A 22,596-nucleotide genomic window follows, 5' to 3' on the forward strand; every position below is an offset into this window, starting at 1 on the left:
ACGTATGTTTCCTGAAAATGTATGTTTAATTTAACTTTGAGAGTTTAATATACTTGCTAAGGTGTTGTAAAGAATTTCTTGAGTACGTTAATTGTACTTCTCAAGTACGTCTCTAATTCGTCTCGATTTTCTGTTTCCTAAATATTATATGTTGATCAGGGCCGGTGATGAGGTTGTGCAACCAGCCCTACCGCACAGGCCTCGTTAGGAGAAGGGGCTCCAATTTTGTTTACTAATATAGATTATATCTTATACTAAAGTAGCAAAAAATCTGTTGTGGCTCAGTGGTGATATGCATCGCGTAGGTGCTTGCTATGCTATCAAGTGTTAGGGGTTCGATTCCCTAAAGGCTTGTTTTTTGTATCCTTAAAAGCAACTACAAAAGATCTACAGAGTATGTTTCAAAAGTTATGATTTAATATGTGAGTGAATTTTCCTTTTGTGAGTTGATTTACTATGGGAGTTAATATCCCTTTTGTTCATTGAATCAACTCACAATATTTTTTCCATCCAATATTAACACTAATCTCTATTCCGTATTATATAAGAGAATTCATGGGGCACTTTGGTGTTCACGTGAATTCCTCTAAAAACCCATATAATGAAATAATATAATAAACAAAAAACCCTAGCCTCCCCTATCCCTTCTTCTTCAATAAGAGGCTACCATGGATGTTTTCATCCATGGTAAGCCCCTTTTCCCCTTTTATTTCCAGTTTTTAATTCATTTTCTTGTTTTGTTCAATAAATTAGTCTCTCTTTATGAGATTTTCTCAAACCCTGTTATGGGGTTTTTAGTTTCTGGTTTGGAAATCTCCTTCTCCCCTATGGGAGTTGTGAGTATGGTTCTTTTGTTTTTAGGTATGAGAAATTATTCTCATTGGTTGAAGTTCGAAACTCAACATGAAGGTATTAGAATCTCGGATGCGGTCAACCTGACTCGATCAAGAATGTTCTTTCCAAACTATATCAGAATGATAGACTTCCTCATCAATAGCTGCTTGATTCAGCAAATACAAGAGAGATGTGCTGTATTGTTCAATCTGGTTCATTGTAGTTTATTCGAAGACGAATTTGATTTAGTCTTGTTTAATTGTATCTTGTTTTACTTTAATACCTATTGTAGATGTCGTTTGGCCTTCAATTAATGAAATTTCTCTTTCAAAAAAAATAATAATATAATAAACAAAAAGGGATTGGACATAAAAGTGATTTTGTTAAAATTAGAAACTCGTCTATTATAGAGGATGCTGATTATCAAATATACAATAAGAACAAAAGTGTGTAATTTTTACTAAAACTTATTTACATATAACTTGTATCATTAAAAAATAATATTTTCCCCGTTTCATATTAGTCGCTACATTTCTCAATTCACGGACTCCGTCCTAGACAATTTTTGGAGAAGAGAGAGGTAGAGAATAAAAAGAAAAGGGACCCATGTGAGAGGAGAGAGATAGAGAGAGTTTATTGCCAAAAAGGAAGTGTATAGCACGTAATGTGATACTTCTCACAATGAAAAGTGTAGTGAGTATTATGAAATGGAGGAAATAATTAGAAACTTTTAAAATTCTATAAATAGATTATTAGGGCCTAATTTTAAAATTAGCATAGGGCCTCCAAATTGTTTAGGATAGCCCTGATGTTGATTTATCGAAATTATTAAACCACACAAATAAGTTTTAAGCCACCAAAAATGAGCTTTTGAAAACACGGTGTGTATTTAGTTTCACTGATTTTGTTCCTAAAACTTGTCTTGGTGAGGGTAGGGTTCATTATTAGTTATTTTGTACTTCCTCTTTTTTTTTAGTTGACCCATTTTCTCCGGACACACATGCAAATGAACTATTTTGAATATTTATATCTTTAATGTTCAATAAGCAAAATTACAAAAAGTTGATATTTGAAAAATATACATTGAGACGAATCTAACAAGATCCCACATGAACATATTTTTCCTTAAGTAAAACTCACAAAAGATAGTCAAAATCACATATGTAGATAGTATCAAAAGTCAAAATAGGTCATCTGAAAAAACAGAAGAAGTATATGTTGACAAGCTCCACAGGTGATCAAAGTTGACAAGGGTGACAAGACAATCGTCTTTGGGGTGGGCTATGTTGAAGACTATGTGGGTTATAGTAAAGAAAAAAGTTCTTATGGTATATCATTGTATTCTTTCGGAGATTTTGTTAGATAAATTTAATAAAGGTTGTATATATCTTGGATTGTTGTATTATTGGTCCATAATCCACATGTCCAAGATTGGGTGATAAGTTATGTTTTTGCTCCAAGTGAATGCTAAGTGCGATAGGATAGCAGTTTGGGACTGCAGCTTTCCTCTTCTAAATGTAAATGTAAATTAATGTAATAAATAACATGTGAACTGCACATGTTATCAGTAAAACCTTTGTGTCTAAATGGCAAATGCTTTATCTTTTAGTCATGTGCGCATCTTTCTAGGGATTGCAACCCTAATTATTTCCTAGTATTTGAAGCCTGCTATAGTCAGTTGTAAAAGGTAAACAAACAAAATAAATATAGAAAAAGGAGCCTTCATTGAGCTACCTACCATATCTAAACTTTCCTCTTCTACACTATACTTAGTTGATTTCATCAAACTCTCCACTTTATATAGTTTACATGGTATTAGAGCTAAGAGAGGTAAGTGGAATCTGTTAAAGTTTATTGCTTTTATATAGTGTAGAAATTATATTAATCTGATTCCTTAGCGTACAACTGAGTAGTCTGAGTTAGTAGTGAATTTTTCCTTGCTAAAGATTAAAACTTTTGCTTGTTTATCTTCTCTTCTTGCATCATGACTGACAAAAAGTCTTCAAAAATGACCATAGAGTGCAATAGCCCTATGTATTTGCACCCTTCTGATGGTCCAAACACCTTGATGGTGGAATGTCAGTTGACAGGGGCTACAGATTACATACCATGGAATAGATCCATGGAGATATCTCTTGCTACCAAGAGAAAACTAGGCTTTGTTATCGAAGTATTAACAATGCCTAGCTCAGATTCTGTGTTGAAAGAAGCTTAGGAAGCCTATAATAGCATGGTTACAACTTGGCTTCTCAACAATATGACATAGTTCATAAGAAGGTATGTGATTTACATGAAGTCATTTAAGGAGATATAGTTAAGTAGTCTTAAACATGGATTCACTGTGAGTAATAGGAGTTGGAAGTATAGACTAAACAAGCTCACTTATGAGGTAAAACAAAATGAGAGACCTGTATCTGAGTATTATTATACAGATCTAAGAGTGATTTGGGAAGAAATAGTCAATGAATGACTACCTTGCAATTACAAGTGTAACTTCTGAAGTTACAGCATACATAGAGGCTATTAATCAGTAAAAGGAAGAACAAAAACTTTCTCAATTTCTTAATAGTCTGAATCTTGTCGTATATGGACCCTTGAAGAGTCATATCCTGCTTATGAGTACCTTACCTACTGTAGAAGGTGTTGTCTCTATGATTCAGCAGGAAGAATCACAAAATGAAACTGCAGGAAAAGAAAAAGAACAAATTGCTAGTATAGGTCTCTATAGTAAAAATGAAAACAAGATTATTTAATGCACTGTGTGCAAGAAGAACAACCACACTGCAGAAAAGTATTGGTTTAAGATAGGTTTTCTATCAATCACAGCAAAAACAAGCAAGGAAACAGACAATCTGAGGTACTCAAGAGAGTAGAAGTAGTTATAGCAAAGGATAGAATCAAAGCCATAATGCTAGAGGTCATAATTATAAGAAGAAAAGTGGCTATAGTGCTCAGATGAGTGGTGAAAATGCTGACCTTGAAACTGCTATTGCTCAGCAACTGAAAGAAATGATGAAACTGGGTCCTAGCTCAAGTAACCTAGCAAGTAAGCAGAAGAATGATGACCCTGATGATGAAATAGATGATCATTTTGGAGGTATGGTTTACTGTCATTTCGTAAAAAATATGAGTGATGCCTAGATCATAGATTCAGGAGCATAAGATCATATGGTTGCAAGACTAGAGAAATTGCACAATGTGAGACAGTTGGTGCATAGACCCAAGATAAATCTTCCTAATGGAGAAGTAGCATATGTGACTCACATAGGAAATGTATTGATTGAACTTAAAGAGGTCTTGTTTGTGCCTGAGTTCAAACAAAACTTACTTTTTGTGCAAAAATTGTGTGAAAATGACAAGTGCTTTGTGATGTTTCATAAAGATTATTGTGTGTTGCAGGACTGCACAACACAAAAGAATTAAGGATATAGGAACTCCCATTGGGGGGCTCTATTATCTTTAAAATCAAACCATCACCAGCCAAGATTCAAGAACCTGTTTTAGACAAAAATCAACTCATGCAAAACAACTAACCTATGCTTCTAAGAGACCTAAGGAAAACAATAGCCATTGTAGTAGTGTGAATGTAACTCACGGTTGTGAGAAACCTGTTTTTTTTTCAAGATGTGCTTTGTCTAACAAAGTGTGTAATGACTTTAACGTTTGCAATGATTTTTTTTTTTTTTTTGATCATTCTCTTTGGCATGTTAGGCTTGGTCATGCACCTCCAAGGAAATTGCAACACGTATCCTGTCTAAAAGAACACCTAAAAGAATCACAAAATGAGATATGTGTAGTCCTATATATGGCTAAACTCACAAAATTGCGCTTTCCCTTGAGCAATACCTCAGTGGCAAACCCTTTTGACTTAATTATTCATATTGATGTATGGGGACCTTATAGAGTTCCTTACAAAGAGAAATACATATTCTATTAACCACAGTACATGACTACACAAGGGCTACTTGGGTTCAGTTGCTAAAGAATAAATCAGATTCTCAAGTTAATATCAAGAATTTCTGTATTTTTGCTAAAACTCAGTTTGACAGGAGTATAAAGGTCATTAGATCTGATAATGCCTTGGAATTCAAGGATCAAGTATGTGTATCTTGGTTCACAGATCAAGGTATAGTTCAGCAGACCAGCTGTGTTAATAGACCACATCAAAATGGTGTGGTAGAAAGAAAACATAGGCATCTACTTGATATAAGTAGAGCCTTGAGGTTTAGAGCAGGTTTGTCCCTAGCTTATTGGGGTGATGGTGTTCTTACAACAACACATATCATAAATAGGTTTCCCTCCTCTGTATTGAAACACAAAATACCCTATGAGTTAATGTTTGGAAAAGAGCCTAATCATTCTCACTTGAAGAGTTTTGGATGCTTTGCTATGGCATATAACCCTGACAGAAAGAAAAATAAGTTTACCACAAAAGTATGTTTGTTCATGGGCTATCCAACTACTCAAAAGGGGTATAAACTTGAAAATCTTCTTTCTAAGAAGCAATTTGTGTCAAGAGATGTTCAATTCTATGAACATATCTTTCCTATGTAAACCCACAATCCATAAATTCATGAACCCTATGCCTATTAACCTTCCTAATTACACACCAACTGATGAAGAATCAGGTGTGACAAGCACATAATCCTCACATCCAATTATACATAATGAACCTACTAAGCCTACCTCTCCTATAACATCTTCGGAATCAACCCCTATGCCTCCACAATCTTCACAACCACTAATAATCACCACGGAACAACCTACTCGTTCACCTAAACCTTTCAAAAAAGTCCACAAGAGTCTGTAAGCAACCTGTATGGCTTAATGACTTTGTCACTGTTCCACAGAACAAAAGTACTAGTGAACAAGCAAGAGAGGCTTCACTAGCTGTAACAGCTAGTGCTGGTGAACACTTTACAAACATGGTCAACAAAATTGTTGACGTAGATGAACCAAAAACTTACTTTGAAGTAGCTACTCACCCTGGATGGGTGGTAGCAACGCACAAGAGCTTGAGGCCTTGGAAAGGAATGAAACTTGGGAGATAACTACTCTCCCACCTGGCAGGAAAGCCATTGGATGTAGGTGGATGTACAAGACTAAGTACAAGGCTGATTGCATAATAGAAAGAAAGAAAGCAAGGCTGGTTATACAAGGTTGTAACCAAAAGGAAGGTGTGGAGTACACTGAAACTTATGCACTTATAGCAAAAATGAGTATGATTCGGCCTCAGCTAGTTGTGGCAACTATGAACAAGTGGGATATTTATTAAATGGATGTGCAAAACGCTTTCCTACATGCCGATTTCAAAGAAGAAATCTTTATGCATATTCCATCGGGTTACAATCTTCCTTATGGGTATGCAAGACAGAGGGAGCAACAAACTCAAGTGTGTAGACTCAAGAAAGCCTTGTATGGGCTGAAATAAGCCCCTAGATAGTGGTTTGCCAAACTGTCTAGTGTCTTGCTGTAACACCCCGATAATTCTCTCTTTCTAGAAAATACTTTTATAATAACCTTAGAGAATTACCCAGGCATTATCGCCCGTGTGATAACGTTTCGGCTTACTCATAATTTTGCAGCGGAAAACAATTTACTAAAAACAACTTTATTGAAACTTACGAAACCAAATGACAATGTCAAAACTAAACACACCAACTTAAACTATTGTCTGAAAACATAAACTCTTAGAAAACAACTTAAATAAACTATTATTACAAGAGCCTCTCCATTCCAGATTTCCCCAATGATATGCATCTTCGAACCTGTAATGTCAATGCCGTCTGAACTCTGCTCCCCGAAGGATCACCACAGGATCAATAGGCAAAGCCATGATCACAAACACAGACAAGCACGTAATCAGCAAAGCTGAGTACTACATATCAGACATACATAACCCTAAACATGATACTACAAAAATATAACTTGCAGGAATAAAAAATAATAAAACATATAATAATCTACAGATGACTCTTACTGAACAAGACTCTACACTTTATTTCTTTCTTTAAATGGAATAGTTATTGGACGAGTTGTCTATACTAAAATAGGAAATACGGTCATGACTCCGTAATCCAAATGACCTGCGATATCGAGGAACCTTTAACTAATGAGGAAAGGTGATCAATCCAATCCTGAAAAGCAGGGCTACCACCATGTACCCAACCCTTAGTGTCCAACTCTAGACGTGCACCAGTCTAAAGTCTATAACCTATTCTCGTTTCACTTTACGTTGATAAATTTAATACTTGTGTTGACACCAACCAAGCAAATAACACATAACTAATAATCACATAATCATCACATAAATCCTTTTTATCTTTGAATTAACAAGTGTTCACAACTTATCAATCAAGACTCCTTTAACTTCTTTTTATACTTTACTAACTTGCCTGTTGAATCTAGCCAACAGTAAACTTTACCTTTATATAGGTATAACTACTACTTACCAAATAAGATCCACGATTCTTATAAGATAAATAAATAATACTCAAGAATCCATGTAACACATGATTCAATCTTACTTACATTAATTCACTCACGAATTAATACATAAACTGACTTATCTGCTTGCATCAAACTTCCATACAAACATTATACTCATAAATACTTCTAGTTTACATGTAGCACACAGCAAATAACATGTAAAACAATTCCAGTAAATCATATATATGAACAACAGAGTCCTATACATGATACTAATAAATAAAACATCCTTAAAGCATGTTTCTAAATCATATAGCACGTAGACAATGTACGTACCTTGTATAAACAATCTGTAGGCCACTTTTATGCTCTAAAAGTCTCCTACTATGAAATCTCCGCCTAGAAAATAAAATAATGAAATAAATACCTTGAACTAAAAATTTACAGCAACTTTAAAAACGACCCAAACTCCTTAAACTGTTTTAAAATCTTTTTACGTATCAAACTTTCGTTATTTTTAATCCCTAGTATAGTACAACTATTCTAGTGATTAAAAATCATTTAAAACCCTTAAAATACATATTTTCTGAAATTACAGCACTTATAAAATTTTATAAATCTTCTGAAAATATATTTAATACATATAAAATATATGCTAACCAAATCTCATGATTTATATTTATAAATATAGTTCTTAGTGATTAAAAACCCTAAAAACTATAACTTTCATAATAAAAACTGAAATACTTAAATAATAAATCTGAAATTTATATTTTATATATTGATAGCCGAAATATATATTGCATATAAAACAATAATTTAAATTATAAACATGCTAATAAATAATAAAATAATATAAAAACTAATACTTTAATGGAATCTTAGAGAAGAAGAAAAGATAAACAACCACAACAAGGAGGAAGAGGAAGCCGACGGCCATAGCAGCAGCACAGGACCGGCGCGGCGGTTTCTTGGCTCAATCAAAAGTTTTGTGACGTTTCTTGTTCAACAAGAAACGTTACTTGAAGAAGAAGAAACAATTTTGAAAGAAACGAAGATGGCGCACAAAGGAGAGAGAGAAAAGAAGGCGCCGGATGAGAGGAGAAAAAGAATCACGTGGAAGAGGAAAGAGAAATAAAGTGTGAGGGTAAAATTTGGGTTTTTAGGATATTTAAATAGAGGTTTTCCTTTTGGGCTTAGGAAAAGAGATTTAATAAATAAAACTTTGATGACTAATAAGATGGGCTCATTAGGACTTTAGTCATCAAATAATCCTTTCCCTTTTTATCACTTTTGGGCTTTCGATTCCATTAAGCTTTCTTTTCAAATATGCTTTTAATAATTAAAACTCTTATTAAAACATGCTTAATTAAAACATTACAATTTTTATTTTTAGTTGACTTTTAAAATAGTCAACCTTTTTTAAAAGTCAAATCATTTTCCAAACTCATTTGGATTTAAATATAATTACATGAATACTTTAATATATTTATGAAAATTCTTCAAAATTGTGGGGGATTACACTTGGTGTCTTTTGGACATGTTCAATCTCATGTAGATTACTCTTTACTTGTACAAGAGATAAATGGCAACTTCACAGCTATCCTAATATATGTTGATGACTTGATCATCATTGGCAATAGTAAACATGACACTAACCAGCTTAAACAATTTCTAAGTACTTCTTTTCTCTATGAAGGACCTTGGAAATTTAAGCTATTTCCTAAGAATGGAGTTTACTACCACCTCTCAAGGTATCTTCATTTCACAAAGGAAATATGCACTTGAGAGAATATGATGATGACAAGCAAAAAGCTCTCTAACTACCATTAGACACTCAACTCAAGTTGGAGCCTCGAAAGGGTAATCTTTTACCTAATACTGAGACATACAAAAGACTAGTGGGTCAACTGATCTACTTGACACTTTCAAGGCATGATATTACCTTCTCTGTTCAGTTGCTTAGCCAATTTACGCAAGCTCCCACTTCTATTCATATGCAAGCAACATTCAGGGTACTTAGGTACATCAAACAAATACCTGCTCAAGGTATACTCCTGGCAAGCAATACAGCAGCTAGGCTCACTGCCTACTGTGACTCAGATTGGCAATCAGGCCCTTACTCTCGGAGATCATTCTTCTAGGTACTTCTCCTATATCTTGGAAAAGTAAAAAAGCAAAGTGTGGTTGCCAGATCATCAGCAAAAGTTGAATATAGATCCATGGCACTTACCACTTGTGAGTTGACTTGGCTTATGTCCTTACTTAAAAATCTAGGGCTAAAGAAAATGAATGCAACAGCATTGAAATGTGACAACCAAGCAGCTAATCTTGTGTATCATGAAAGAACGAAGCACATAAAAATGGATTGCCATTTCATTTGAGACAAAGTTAATCTAGACATTATTCAGCCATCCTATGTTCCATCTTCAGAACAATTAGCAGATGTTCTAACCAAAACCTTACATGTTCATCAGCACAAGAGACTTCCAGGCAAGATGAGAGTCCAAGCTTCTTCACACTCTCATCTTGAGAGAGAGTGTAAATGAATTGTAATATATAACATGTGAGCTGCACATATTGTTAGTAAATTTAACCTAGGTGTCTAAATGACACATGCTTTATCTTTTAGTCATGACTCATGTGCACATCTTTCTCCACTTTATCTTCTCTTTTGCTCCACAACTTCTGTTTCCACCTCACCTCCCATTAAATATATTTCTACCTCTCCAATTCAGTTGCACTCCCCATGTTCTTGGACTTGCTCAATTTACCATTTGTCGCAACGTAATTCATTCAGATGACAACAAAAAAAGTTAAAGCTGGCCTCATGTAAAAGATAGAGTATCAGTTACTAGTCTTATATGGACACAATTCAGTGAAAAACAATTAATGATGAGAAAGGAGTTAGAGATAGAGAAAGAAGTTTGAGATGATGTAGTAATTTATTGAATTATTTGTTTTCTATAAGGATACTTATGTAATTTAAAATGCACGCCAAGTCTTTCTCTATTGCCGTATATGATATTATAATAGAGATTTTAATATCTATCGAAAATTAATAAATATTCCCGTGTTCGTTTTGACTTGCAGCATCGTAAAAATAGACAAATGTTGCATATTAAGAAAACCCAAGGAAATATAAAAAAATTACACATGTAGGATGTAGCCCAACTTTTGCGGGTCTTGTTTGAGCTCAAGAATCGGGTGAGCGCGAGGTAGACTGTAAAAGAGGAGAGAGAAAGATGTCGCTAGTAGACTACGCATCGTCCGACGAAGAAGATGAAGACTCATCCATTAAACAACGCACACACGACCTTCCTCAACCTTCAAAAACCTCATCTACTTCTCACAACTCACAGAATCCCCGTCAATTCCAGTAATTCCCCTCTCTTTCCATTTGCAAATTTCAATTAAGAGAGAAAATTCAAATTATTCTTTCGATTAGGGATTTCTTTTTGACCCAATTTTATGCTTAATATCATTTTTTTTTTTTATTGTTTCATATCTTAGTATCACTAGATTGCGTACTTTTCTTTTTCATCCTTTTGGATACAGACTTTTGTTGCTGCTGTTGCTTTCTATTGACTTCGTATATTTTCGAGATTGAAGAACTGCTTTTTCAGTTGTTGAACGCGCGAATATGATGACAAAATGTGATTGAGTTTTTCATTGCTGAGCTAGTTAAACTTTTTGTGAGTTTTTGATGTAGTTATAACTTGTAACTTATAAGCCATATTAGGTCGAGCTATAACGTATTCCTAACTGTTATAAGTTATAACCGCGGATTTGGGAACAATCTTGGGGGAGAATAGGGATTTTTGAATAGAGACTAATGAAATATAAGTGTGTATATGTGCTTATACTAGAAAAATATATTCATATGGGATCGTGTTAGATTCGTGTCAATGTATATTTTTTGAATATCTGTTTTTTCATAATTTTTAATTATTAGTAATAAAAGATATTAATTGTTGTAGTCATGCATTGGCAAGCATGCAAGTCAAGCGGTTACAAGTAAATAGACAAATGAATTACTCCCTCTGTTTCAAAATATAGTTCCTGTTACTGTTAATTAATTATGAGTTTCCTTTATTGGGTCATATATTGATCTAATTCTGTCTTAAGAGGCGTTAATAAGGAATTCGATGTAAGGATGAGGTTTTAATTGCTTGCTGTGGAGAGTCTAGCTGATGTGGTTACTGCATTTCTTTATCTACAGTGTACATACCAGCTTCCGAGAATGAGGAGTTCTGTGATTTGGCATAATGCCCATCTTTTAGTCCTAGATTTTGGAAATATTTTCCTTACTACGATACTGATTTACTCAATGTTTTGACACCTTTTTTGAAGCAATCCAACTATAGAACCTTTTGGTTTTGTTATGACTGTGGTTTAACACGCCGAAAGTGTGAAAATTAAGATATAGAAATATATGAAACAAATGTATAACATGGACTTTCCTCGCTTTGAGTAGCTCAACAGTCATCGACAAGCCACACTACTACTGCTTGACTTCTCATTGCCTAATATAATCCTGTAAAGGATTAGGTTTTACTGCCTGTTTCAGTGATTAAAACCCCACTTTTACATTTTCATTCTAACTTTTACGTAGCAGGATTTTATCTGTATCTTGAACAGCTATATTCCTTTCCTCCCCTTGCTCTTTGGTGTATATGCTTGTTAATATTTTTGTGGGTTGTATCTGATAAGTACTGTCAGATTTAACCTTTTAGTTTGTATTTTTCTATTTAGTTGTTGATTTCGTATTTTTTTGAGTTATTGGTTGTTGATTGTTCATGAAACTAATAGTGTTGTTATTCCATCGATTGAGGTTATATGAGGATTGCTTGACCATGTCAGACCTTGTTTCTGCAGTTCAAATAAATCATTATCAGATCAAGCATCAAAACATGTGTCACCTATGTCATCTGCACCAGTTGAGAAGCTTCCTGACGCTTCATTGCTCTTAAGTTCTCCTTTATCATCGCAGCCAATTGGCAGTGATCACTCTTCTCGAGTTGCAGCTGCTATGGCTGATAATCTGTCACGCAAGAGAGAAGCAAATGGTTCAAATTCTTCATATATTCGTGGAAAAATACCAAAAGGGATTTTGCCTCATTCGAAGAATATTCCAGATACTAGCAGCGGTTTGTTGATGCCTCCCCAACTTCGTCTTGGAAGGTGAGTTTTCTAGTTTGCTGATTTTGTTGACTTCTTATTGTTGAAAGTTCGTGCTTATCATTAGCCATAACTTTGTGGTCTCTGTTGGTGAGCTCACTGAATTATTTTTAGAACATCAAATTGCTTGGTATGTTTTAGTTCTTGATTAGTTTGCTTGACTTGAATGGTTCATTCGTTGCTCTTAAAAAGGATTGGGGAAAACCATTACAAAAATGCTTGACGCGTGCAGCAATTTCTTATAGGAGAATGTATTCTGTTTCCTTCCTTCTAGTGGCTGAGATGAGTAAACTCACTGTATGCTTCTAAGCCAACATGTTATTTTGAGATATAGGCTAGACTTTTGGCGCAAGTAGAATGTCAGACAGAACACTAGGAAAGTAGGATCTGCCATAGTTTCTTGCTGAACAAGATCACGAGGTTGACAGTTTTAGCATGTTTTCTGGATTTAACTAGCTACAACTGAGATTTAGATGTTGTTCAATCGAATTCCTGTCTTGTTTTGCCAGTACAAGAAAGATACTTCTGACATATTTTTTGATTTTTGTCTCTAGATTAAGTACGAGAGTTAAACATGCAACTTGTAGAAATAGCTTGTTGAATCTGACAATAATATGAACATTTAGCAATGTTAATTTTCTTCATCAACTCCTACAGATTGAGACAGGTAGCTCCATTCTTTGTCGTGCTCTCAATTCATGTGAAATCATATTAATCTCTGTATTAGTTGACAATACTGTGATTAACTATATTTTTATTGTATCCTGAATCCAAAACATTATGATATATGATATACCAAATAATTGAGTTTCCTTGTTCTTTAGCTGCCGAGATTCAGAAAGCAATTATATTCTTGAGTTGAAATGAGGAAGCTCTTTGTTTACATGTTGTGTTCTTCCTCTCTGCCATTGGTTTAATTTCACATTAGCTAAATGATCCATCCATATGTAAGAAAGATGATCACCCTATATTTGGATCATGAATGCCTTTTTTCCTGGTCTAAGGAGTCATTGATGGCTATTTTGTCTATTATTATATGGCATGCACTTATTCTGTCCTTCATACACGGATTACTCTGCTTGTTTACAAGAATAGTAAGAGAAATCGATCTTTCTGAGGCAGAGTTAACTTTTGTTGATGGGATGAGGTGGCACGTATAGTGTGACTCAACTTTAGTGGGGCAGCTTAAGTTACCCTGTACTGAAGCTTTGTAAAGAGCAAGAAATAGAGTTAATGTGCTCATGATCGATAAAGCAGTGAGTAGAGTTTAGTTGATTTACCATGTGTGGCTTGAGAAAGTATTTCCATCAAGTATGCTGGTATAGCATGACTGCATGAATGGGGCTTGAAAGTATCTCCTATGTGAATAATCTGAATACAGAGGCAGAGTTTACTGCTATTTTGAAAAACTTTGTTGAGATTTAGTTGGTGGACTATTCATAGACCACTTAACAATGGAGGACAGCATTAATCTTATAATGGAGCTTTGGAGTTGTAAGAAATTTACGCTCAAGTTGGATTACATTAGAAACACATTTGATGATTTAGCAAGTCAGCTTAGATGTTCTGGTAGTTGGTGGACTAATCAAGGCCACCTGATAGTGGAGGACTGCATTTATCTTATATTGGAGCTTTGGAGTTGTAAGAATGTGGCTCTGAAGTTGTATTACATTAGCAATACAATTTGGCAAGTCAGCTGAGATGTTTTGTTAGGTTGTGGTGCAGTCGCTGGATACCTGAGGCAAGTAGGTTTTCTCAGTAAAGTCATCATGTTCAATATTCCACAGGTTTTGACTTCTGACCATCAAATTGTATGTTTGGACATCTGATGCCTAAACCATAAGGTTGAATTGAAACCATTTAGGTTGAAAGCCATAGTACTATTACCTACTTGTCATTGTGGAATATCTAGGCTTTTTTTTTTTTTTTTTGCCACAATATGAATTAGGCTCTATACATTTAGATGACTCTAGAGAGTTGTTCTTAGGCCAATTTTACCCGTGAACAAAACAATTATTCATGGGATGTTTGAATAACTTGTTTGATGAATAAGTGAAAACTGGTCTACAGTAGCACATAGGCGGCCATGGGATGATCAACCAACAAACTGATCGTTTGATGAAGAAAGTCGTGTACTAGCTTATACATCACCAGAAAGCGTGCTAATAGATAGTTGGACTACTTGGATATCTAACTGCTATTATTTTTATACTTCCTCCGTTCTGTTTTAAATGAAACATTGTGTGAAATGACATTATTCATTCATCAATTTTAACTCCAAATTTTATGCCATTATATAAAGAAAAACATAGTCAAGTGAGATCTTGTTAGATTCGTCCCGATTCATACTATCAAATTATGACTTTTTTTTTTTTTTTTTACGTGTGCACAACTAAAGATATTAATGATTAAAAAAGGGCATTGGGTTGCATGAAAAAAAATATTTCATTTAAAACAGAACAGAGGAAGTATAAAGATCTAATATTAGTTACCAATGGCCATTATTTTTAAGACATGTGACTAGGCACTCTTTTCGATGTACTTCCACACATTTTTAACCACTTTGTGTAGGAAAGATAAGAATGAATAATTTATGTTAATCATGAAGATGAATATGAATATGAATAATTTCAGACCATGAGGGATGATTCAATATATACTTTCTGTATTCACTTTATTTGCAATATGGAGGAAGGCATAAGAACCAAGGAGAGAAAAAAGATATAGAGAGATGAAAAGTGGAACCCATGTGATGAAAAGAGAGATAGAGAGAAATCAATGCCAAAAGTACTAGTGTTGCAAGTAATCTAACATCTCTATTATATAAGGGAACTCTTCAGAACTTCGGAGTCCAGCCTTTTTGGCCAATATACCCCTACTTAGAACAGAATATACAAACTGAAGTCCTCTAGTTTGGAGGAAAAAAAATTCCAAAAAAAATCTTGCACAACCGTTACATTCCACGCATGCATAGCGTGCATATAAGACTAGTTGCCATGAAAGGGAAGTGTTGCAAGTAAAAGTGAAGAGAGGAAGTATGTAGGAGCATGAGTAGAGGGGAGGGATTTACACTTCTTTTGTTCATAAAGATTGATTTCTAAAGCTTTAAAATGTGAGAGCTTAGGTCAAACTCATTACTTCCTCAATATGTGGTTCTTATATGGAAATAGTAGAAGTCCCTCCAGGCTCCAGTTGATATTTGTATTTCAATACGATTATTCGCTTTGCTCTTATGTTGTGAATGAATTATTGCGTTTTACTACCTTACTGCTGGTTCTTGGTGTTCTGACTCTTGAAATATCTAGATCGAGTGCTTGTTTCCTTGTTTTTTATACTATAATCAGCGTCAATACATTGCATGAAGTCCTTGCTTAGTGTTTGGTTAAATTATGCAGGAGCAATGTTGTCACAGAAGATATCAACAAGCTTTTTGTTCGAAGAAATTCTCAAGGATCATCGTAAGCATAGTATATGGGAAGTTTTCTTTGTGATGCCATATAAGTTTCTGAGCTTTTATTCTTATGTGGTGATATTTTATGCTCTGGAGCTTAAAGAAAGTTTTCACTACCTGGACTCATCAATTCGAGGTCTATCGCTGTATGTTTGACCTGTCGTTTTTTGTTATTGTTTTTTTTTTTAGTCATAGGCTATCTTTCTCCCTTTGTAGGCTGTTTGTTGTTTCTTCTTCTGATGATGACAACTTCTAAGTTCTATCATAGCTATATATTATCTAGGTTTAGTGGATGACACAACAGATTTTCTCAAGATAGTACACTAGATTTCTCCCCTGCTTCAATTAATTGCTCAGTGTCCCCTGTTTAGGCTTATTGTGAGCGGAACTAATGGCTTGTTCTAAATTGCTTGTACTCCTTCGCTCGGTAAATAATGCTTCTTTCGTATTTAAATAATAAGCTTTTATTGATAGATTGTAATTGCTTAATATAGCTGAGTGTAAAGCTTTAGAAAGTAGCCTAGTATTTGCAAGTAAGTCTATTAAAATTGGGATGCTTGCATAGAGTTGTCAATTCGGGTATTCATGCCAGCGATGGGTTAGTTCATGTTCGGGTTTGATCACATTGGGTCATTGTATCTTTTTATTGGTTTCGTTGATGTTTGGGTTGGTATCATATAGGGTCATTTATCCTTTTATTGGTTTAGGTCATCGGTGGGTTGAGTTTGTAATGTCATTTATCCTTTTGGATTCGAGTTGGGTCAGTCAAATTTAGTAATTTAACATTTTAAGAGTTGAAAAAAAAATTGTATATATGATAGTTTTAAGAATTATAATATTCTAGATTTAATGGAAAATAATAACGAAGCAAAATATAACGCTAAAATTTAGGAGCGAGATTTCGGGGTGTTACACATTTCTCACGACACTCACTAGTTATACTATTAAAACGTGTGAGTAGGGATGGCAATGGGTCCTGGACACGACCCAGACCCGCTAGGACCCGACCCATTTATAAGGGTCTGGGTCCAAAACTTTTAGACCCAATGGGTCTGGGTTGGGTCTGGGTCCCGAAGAGCATGGGTCGGGTCTGGGTTCGGGTCCACATATGCTAGACCCAGACCCGCCCCATGGACCCATTTACATATTTTTTTTTTTTTTTTACCTAAACTCTAAAATTTTATGAGTTGTGATTTTGTGAACTCGTTAGTGTTGTAACTCCACTAAGACATGTAACTTTATAAGTTGTAACATTTTAATATTTTATGAGTTAATTATTAGAATTTTATTTAGATAATACTTTAACTATGGATACAAGAACCTATATATATTAAGGCGAAATTTTTTAATTACATATATTCAAAAATGTGATGAGAACTTAAAACTAAAAAGGACCCATTTAGGACCCAGTAAAGACCCATGGACCCGCTAGACCCAGCGGGTCTGGGTCTGAAAAATCTAGACCCAACGGATCTGGGGCGGGTCTGGGTCTGCAAAAAATAAACGGATCTGGGTCCAGGTGGACCCGACCCAGACCGCCCCATTGCTATCCCTACTTGTGAGGAATGGTTGAAGTCTGCCACATGTCACCAACCTCCACATGTTTACATGGATTCGCGTAAGGCATGATATGTCACCTTTCTTTTCATCTTTTTTTAAAAATTATTTAACAAGTTTAATCCCCTAGCTCTTTAGTTGAGAGTTTCGTCATTATGCCACCAAATCACATTTCTTTATTTGTAGAACACATCTCTTTATTTGTAAGTAAACCTAAATATATCAATATTGATTCCAAGATCACAAAAAACCCCAAGGAAACATCATATACTGCTCACTATATAAGATTGTCCATGGCAAACGTGCAGAGGAGGGGGTCTTCGAAATCCTCCATGGCCGAGTAAGCTCCATCATCTCTATCAAATAATACCGAGAAGTTGTCCTTCACTCCCTCTTATACTCTAGGGTGATGGGTCTTTTGGACTACCTTAACCGCAAGGAGGGGGAGACCGAAGACAAGGCTAGTGACTGGAGTTAGTCGTAACAAGGTAGTCGTACTGGAAGGTGCCGCTGGAGCACCTCAAATAACGGTAGGATGCTACTTTATAATCCAATACAAATTAAGTTTTAGGCAATCAGTATTGGTAACTTAAATTCACCGTAATTCACTCCCTAGATTACAGCCTATACTCATATTGTTTTCTTGTCTTTTGAATTTGTGATTGAAACTATTGGATTCATACTTTTTTTTTAAAGAGAAAATTCATTAATTGAAGGTCAAACGATATCTACGATAGATATTAAAGAAAAACAAGATACAATTAAATAAGGTTAAATCAAATTCGCCTTCGAAGAAACTATAATGAACTAATCGAGCAATACAATGCAGCCCCCTTGTATTTGCTGAATCAAACAGCTATTAATGAGGAAGTCTATCATTCTGACATAGTTTGGGAAGAACATTATTGATCAAGGCATGTTAAATGCATCCGATATTCCAATATCTTCATGTTGAGTCTCGAACTTCAACCAATAAGAATAATTTCTCATACCTAAAAACAAAAAAATCACATCACAACTCTCATAGGGGAGAAGGAGATCTCCACAATAGAGACTAAAAACCCTATAACAAGGTTTGAAGAAATCTCATAGAGAGATACTAATTTATTCAACAAAACAAGAAAATGAACTAAAAACTGAAAATAAAAGGAAAAAAGGGGCTTACCATGGATGAAATCATCCATGGAAGTCCCTAACTGATGAAAAATGGGTAGAGAAGGCTAGGATTTTAGAGAAAAAGAGAGAGAAAAAGGCTAGGTTTTTTGATTCATACGGTTAATTACCCTCATTCTATTACCCCCAAATTACTATATCAATAAGGAATATCTTTATTTAAACTTCTTAACTATAGCCAACCATAAGTTATTTGTTAGATTTTTTTTTTTTGAATAGAAGTTATTTGTTAGATAATGATGTATAACATTGTCAAGTATTCAATAATTAGGACAATGGTTGGATGAAATCAAAACTTATTCAGGAGTATACTAGATCCGGAAGTCGAAGCCAAGAAGCGAGCACATTTGCCTGACGATGGAAGGTACGTAGGTAGAGAGACCGATTGCCATGAATTCATGAACTTGCCCATAGAGACGTAGATAGACGGAACATCTACTATAATTAAGTATGAGCGGGCCTAATCCATCCAAGAAATTATTATCGTGTGTTGCCCTCTTACTCAAATTCTTATAATGTGTGTTATTATCTCGCGAAATAATTATTTAAAAAAAATTAGTATTACTCCTAAATTAAAATAAATATTTGTAGTGGTATTAACTCTTGACTTCTCAATGTATGTGCGTCATTATCTAGCTATCAAGCTGCAAATTCTACTTGTGACAAATTGTCAACCCAAAAAATATATATTTGTGCCTTATCAAATAACAAGCAGGGACATCTTCGGCGCCTAGCAACTAAAATATCATTGAAAGGCGTTGAGAAGTTGTAAGCCTTCATGTGTCGCTCCAACTCATATGTTGACATGGCTTCACTTCATCTCGTACACGATGTTCACATGCTGACATTGCATTCTTCAATAACGTGATCAAAATATTTGCACAAGTTTCAAATCACTAACCTATTATTTTAAATATTATGATCTTTATATCAATTTGCATTTCTAATATATAACCAAATTCTAATTTTAACTATGAATCCTTGCACTTTGTCAAAATTTTAAATAATAAAAGTATAAGAGAATAATTAAATTATGAACAACATAATTTAATATTATATAATAAAAAAATCATGGAAAAAAGATGTAAGTTCCCACGTGTTTCCTCCTATTTCCACATAATTTAATTTTTAAAAAATCAATCAAATTATATACAATGATCCATGGCATCGATTGGGACATCAACTAGTTATTATAATAACAATAATAATTAGATAAGGAGAAAATTAAAACATCAATTGACAATTGAATTAATATTTGTATGAATATATTCAATTATCATGAGTATACATACTTCATCAATGCCATAAAATTCAAACAATAAATAAAATTTGTTATTATATAAGTCAAAGTCACAATATTATGTCCAAAAATTACACCAAAGAGACTCCTTTTCTTTTGGACTTATTTTCAGTTCAGTTCATTTTCGTTCATTTCAGTTCATTTCTGTTTCGTTCCATTCAGTTCAATTCAATTTCTCTCTACTCAGTTCAGTTCATTTCAGTTAATTTCAGTTCAGTTTAGTTTGATTCAGTTCAGTCTAGTCCAAAAGAATGAGACCTTATTAGAATAAAGAAAATGTCGTCCATTTCATAAGCTAGCCCACATCGCCAATTTCTTCTTTTTCAGTTGCTTTTCTTCAATCATATCCTCGATAAATTCGCTTTTGCAACTCATACTACCTCCGTATTTTTTTAGTTAAAACATTTGCTTTTGTTGCACTATTCATCAACCAACTGTGTTAAACTATCTCGCATCATTATGTAAGAAAAAAATAGTCAAGTGGGGTCTTGTTGATTTCGTCTCAATGCAAGGATTCCAAATATTAAATTTTTATAATTTTTACTTACATCCAATAATAGATATTAACGTTCTTAGATGCGTCTCGCCAAACGTAAAAAAGCAAATCATCGTATTCTTAATCATCGTCTTTTTTTTCTATGTTTTTGAGTATTATAAATTTATAATCTATTGGTTAAACTATGAATTAGTTCAATTTGATTGTGTAGGTATATTTCACTCATTCTGTTTGTTTAAATAATGGAAACACTAAATGATGGGAAATCTAGAAGTGTTGAACTTCCAAATGTAAATGGAATGTGGTCATGCGTGAAATGGGATGACTCAATTTGTGTGAATTTAGTTCACATTAACATTGGTGTGCACAAAGGTAAAATCACGTACTATTTTTGAACGATCTACTATATCATGGAGAAACACACTATATCACACAAAAACGCATTATGTATATAATTTAAAAACATATTATATCATGCAGAAACTACATCATTTATAAACGATGTCCGATATTATTCAGACACTCACTATATCATTTGAAACTCACTATATCATTTAGAAACTCACTATATATGTAGAAACTCATTATATTATTTAGAAACTCACCAATCACTTAGACACTCATTATATCATGCAGAAACTACATCTAACATGTTAAAGCACGTGTATGTCACGATATAATACACAACTTCTATCTTCGGCATGTTAAAATATTAAATTATATCCTCTAAGATATCACATATAATTTCACTATATATTTTCCGTTAATAAAATCAACTATATTATATATAAGTTTACTATATCTCTAAGAAATGAATTGAAGTTAATATCAATCACCAACCCGATGCACACTAAGTTAGTGTGTCCGGGTTCATTTATGTTTTTTTATTACCAATGTTAAATCATTAGTTGACATTTGACTGTCAACTTGAGTATTTATTTTATGTCAGTATGTCACTATTTAAAGATATTCTATAATTTATTTTATTAATGACTAATGATTTTTTCCATTGAGAAGTTCAAAAAGGAAAATAGGGTTGATTAATATTGACTTGCCCAATATAGGTCTGGACTCAGGTTATGTTCAGTTTATTTGTAGTCCGCATAAAAAAATTAAGTTTAAACGAGGATTAATAAGATCTAGTAAGTTCAGATAATTTAGTTTAGTAAAAATAAGGTTTTATACATTCATAAATATAAAGTTTAACAAGTTCAGATAAGGTGTCATAAATATAGATAAGTTTATACTCCATCCGTTTCATTTTAATCTACACATTTTCACTTTTCACGCATGTCAATGCAAAACTTTGAGGACATATATATCTTTAGTTTTATATTTGTAAAAATTATAAAAAGTACATATTAATAAAATACATACTAAGTCAAATTTAACAAGATACCACATGACTATATTTTTATTCACGTATAAATCACAAACGATGGTTAAAATGCAATTTGTGAATAATGTTAAATGTCAAAGTGTAACAATTAAAATGAAACGGATGGAGTATTAGTTTAGATTAGCATAAATAAGTTGAAAAGGACAAGGTTATATTCATAATAATACCGAAAGGTAATTAGGATATACCATGGAAAATAGAATTCATTAAAATATAAAAGTTAAGTTCATGTAATGAACTGAAAAAAAGAATTGAAAAAAAGAATTTTGCTCAATGCCACCTTAACTTTTTCAATGATAACCCTGTATTTTAGATATTTACACATTTCTTTCCTTCATTCTCCTTTTCCTTTCCCTTTATTTTTCTAGATTTCAGTATTTGTCAAAATGTCAACGATTGTATCTCATACTTATCCACGTAAACTTAAAATTCTCATCCTCAATTTCCAATTCAATTCTCGCAAAAATGATTGTGCAAACGCAACCTCTTTCTTTCCACATTTTCCCCTTCCAAATAACTCCTAACCAAAAAACACAACTCCTCAAAAATCAAAATCCCTCAATTTTCTCCCTTAAACCAAACATACCTCACAATTTCCCTCTAGAATGTTGCATTTCAAAAACAACGACAAACCAAATCAAACCTTTCCTAGCTGAAGCTTTTAGAACTATAATGGAATTATTTTGATGTGGGACCCTTTTCATTCTCCATCTTCCACTAGTAAATCCCAAAAATTGAAAAAAAATCGTCTTTTTAAAAATATGGCGAGGCGTCTA

General features: G+C 33.8%; 1 protein-coding gene across 2 annotated transcripts; it reads left to right on the forward strand.

Annotated features, from left to right (window-relative positions):
* Positions 1 to 10,395: 10,395 nt before the first annotated feature.
* Positions 10,396 to 16,368, forward strand: LOC104887444 (hypothetical protein). 2 transcript variants are annotated; one of them, XM_010672072.4, is made up of 4 exons: positions 10,396 to 10,642; positions 12,142 to 12,447; positions 12,999 to 13,111; positions 15,840 to 16,368. In XM_010672072.4, exons 1-3 carry the CDS (start codon positions 10,509 to 10,511, stop codon positions 13,060 to 13,062), a joined length of 504 nt encoding a protein of 167 aa, XP_010670374.1. In that variant the 5' UTR covers positions 10,396 to 10,508; the 3' UTR covers positions 13,063 to 13,111; positions 15,840 to 16,368. The 2 variants fall into 2 exon arrangements, with proteins under 2 accessions (XP_010670374.1, XP_010670373.1); XM_010672071.4 differs by lacking the exon at positions 12,999 to 13,111 and having other exon boundaries at positions 10,401 to 10,642.
* The last annotated feature ends 6,228 nt before the right edge of the window (positions 16,369 to 22,596 follow it).

This window comes from Beta vulgaris, chromosome 2, assembly GCF_026745355.1.
Source record: "Beta vulgaris subsp. vulgaris cultivar EL10 chromosome 2, EL10.2, whole genome shotgun sequence".
Classification (NCBI taxonomy): Eukaryota; Viridiplantae; Streptophyta; class Magnoliopsida; order Caryophyllales; family Amaranthaceae; genus Beta; species Beta vulgaris.

Bases quoted from the DNA above. Each gene is read 5' to 3' on its own strand.
- LOC104887444 (XM_010672071.4), top strand. From the start codon at position 10,509: ATGTCGCTAGTAGACTACGCATCGTCCGACGAAGAAGATGAAGACTCA. The intron at 10,643-12,141 runs GTAATTCCCCTC...TTGTTTCTGCAG, and splicing joins CAGAATCCCCGTCAATTCCA to TTCAAATAAATCATTATCAG. The intron at 12,448-15,839 runs GTGAGTTTTCTA...TAAATTATGCAG, and splicing joins CCCCAACTTCGTCTTGGAAG to GAGCAATGTTGTCACAGAAG.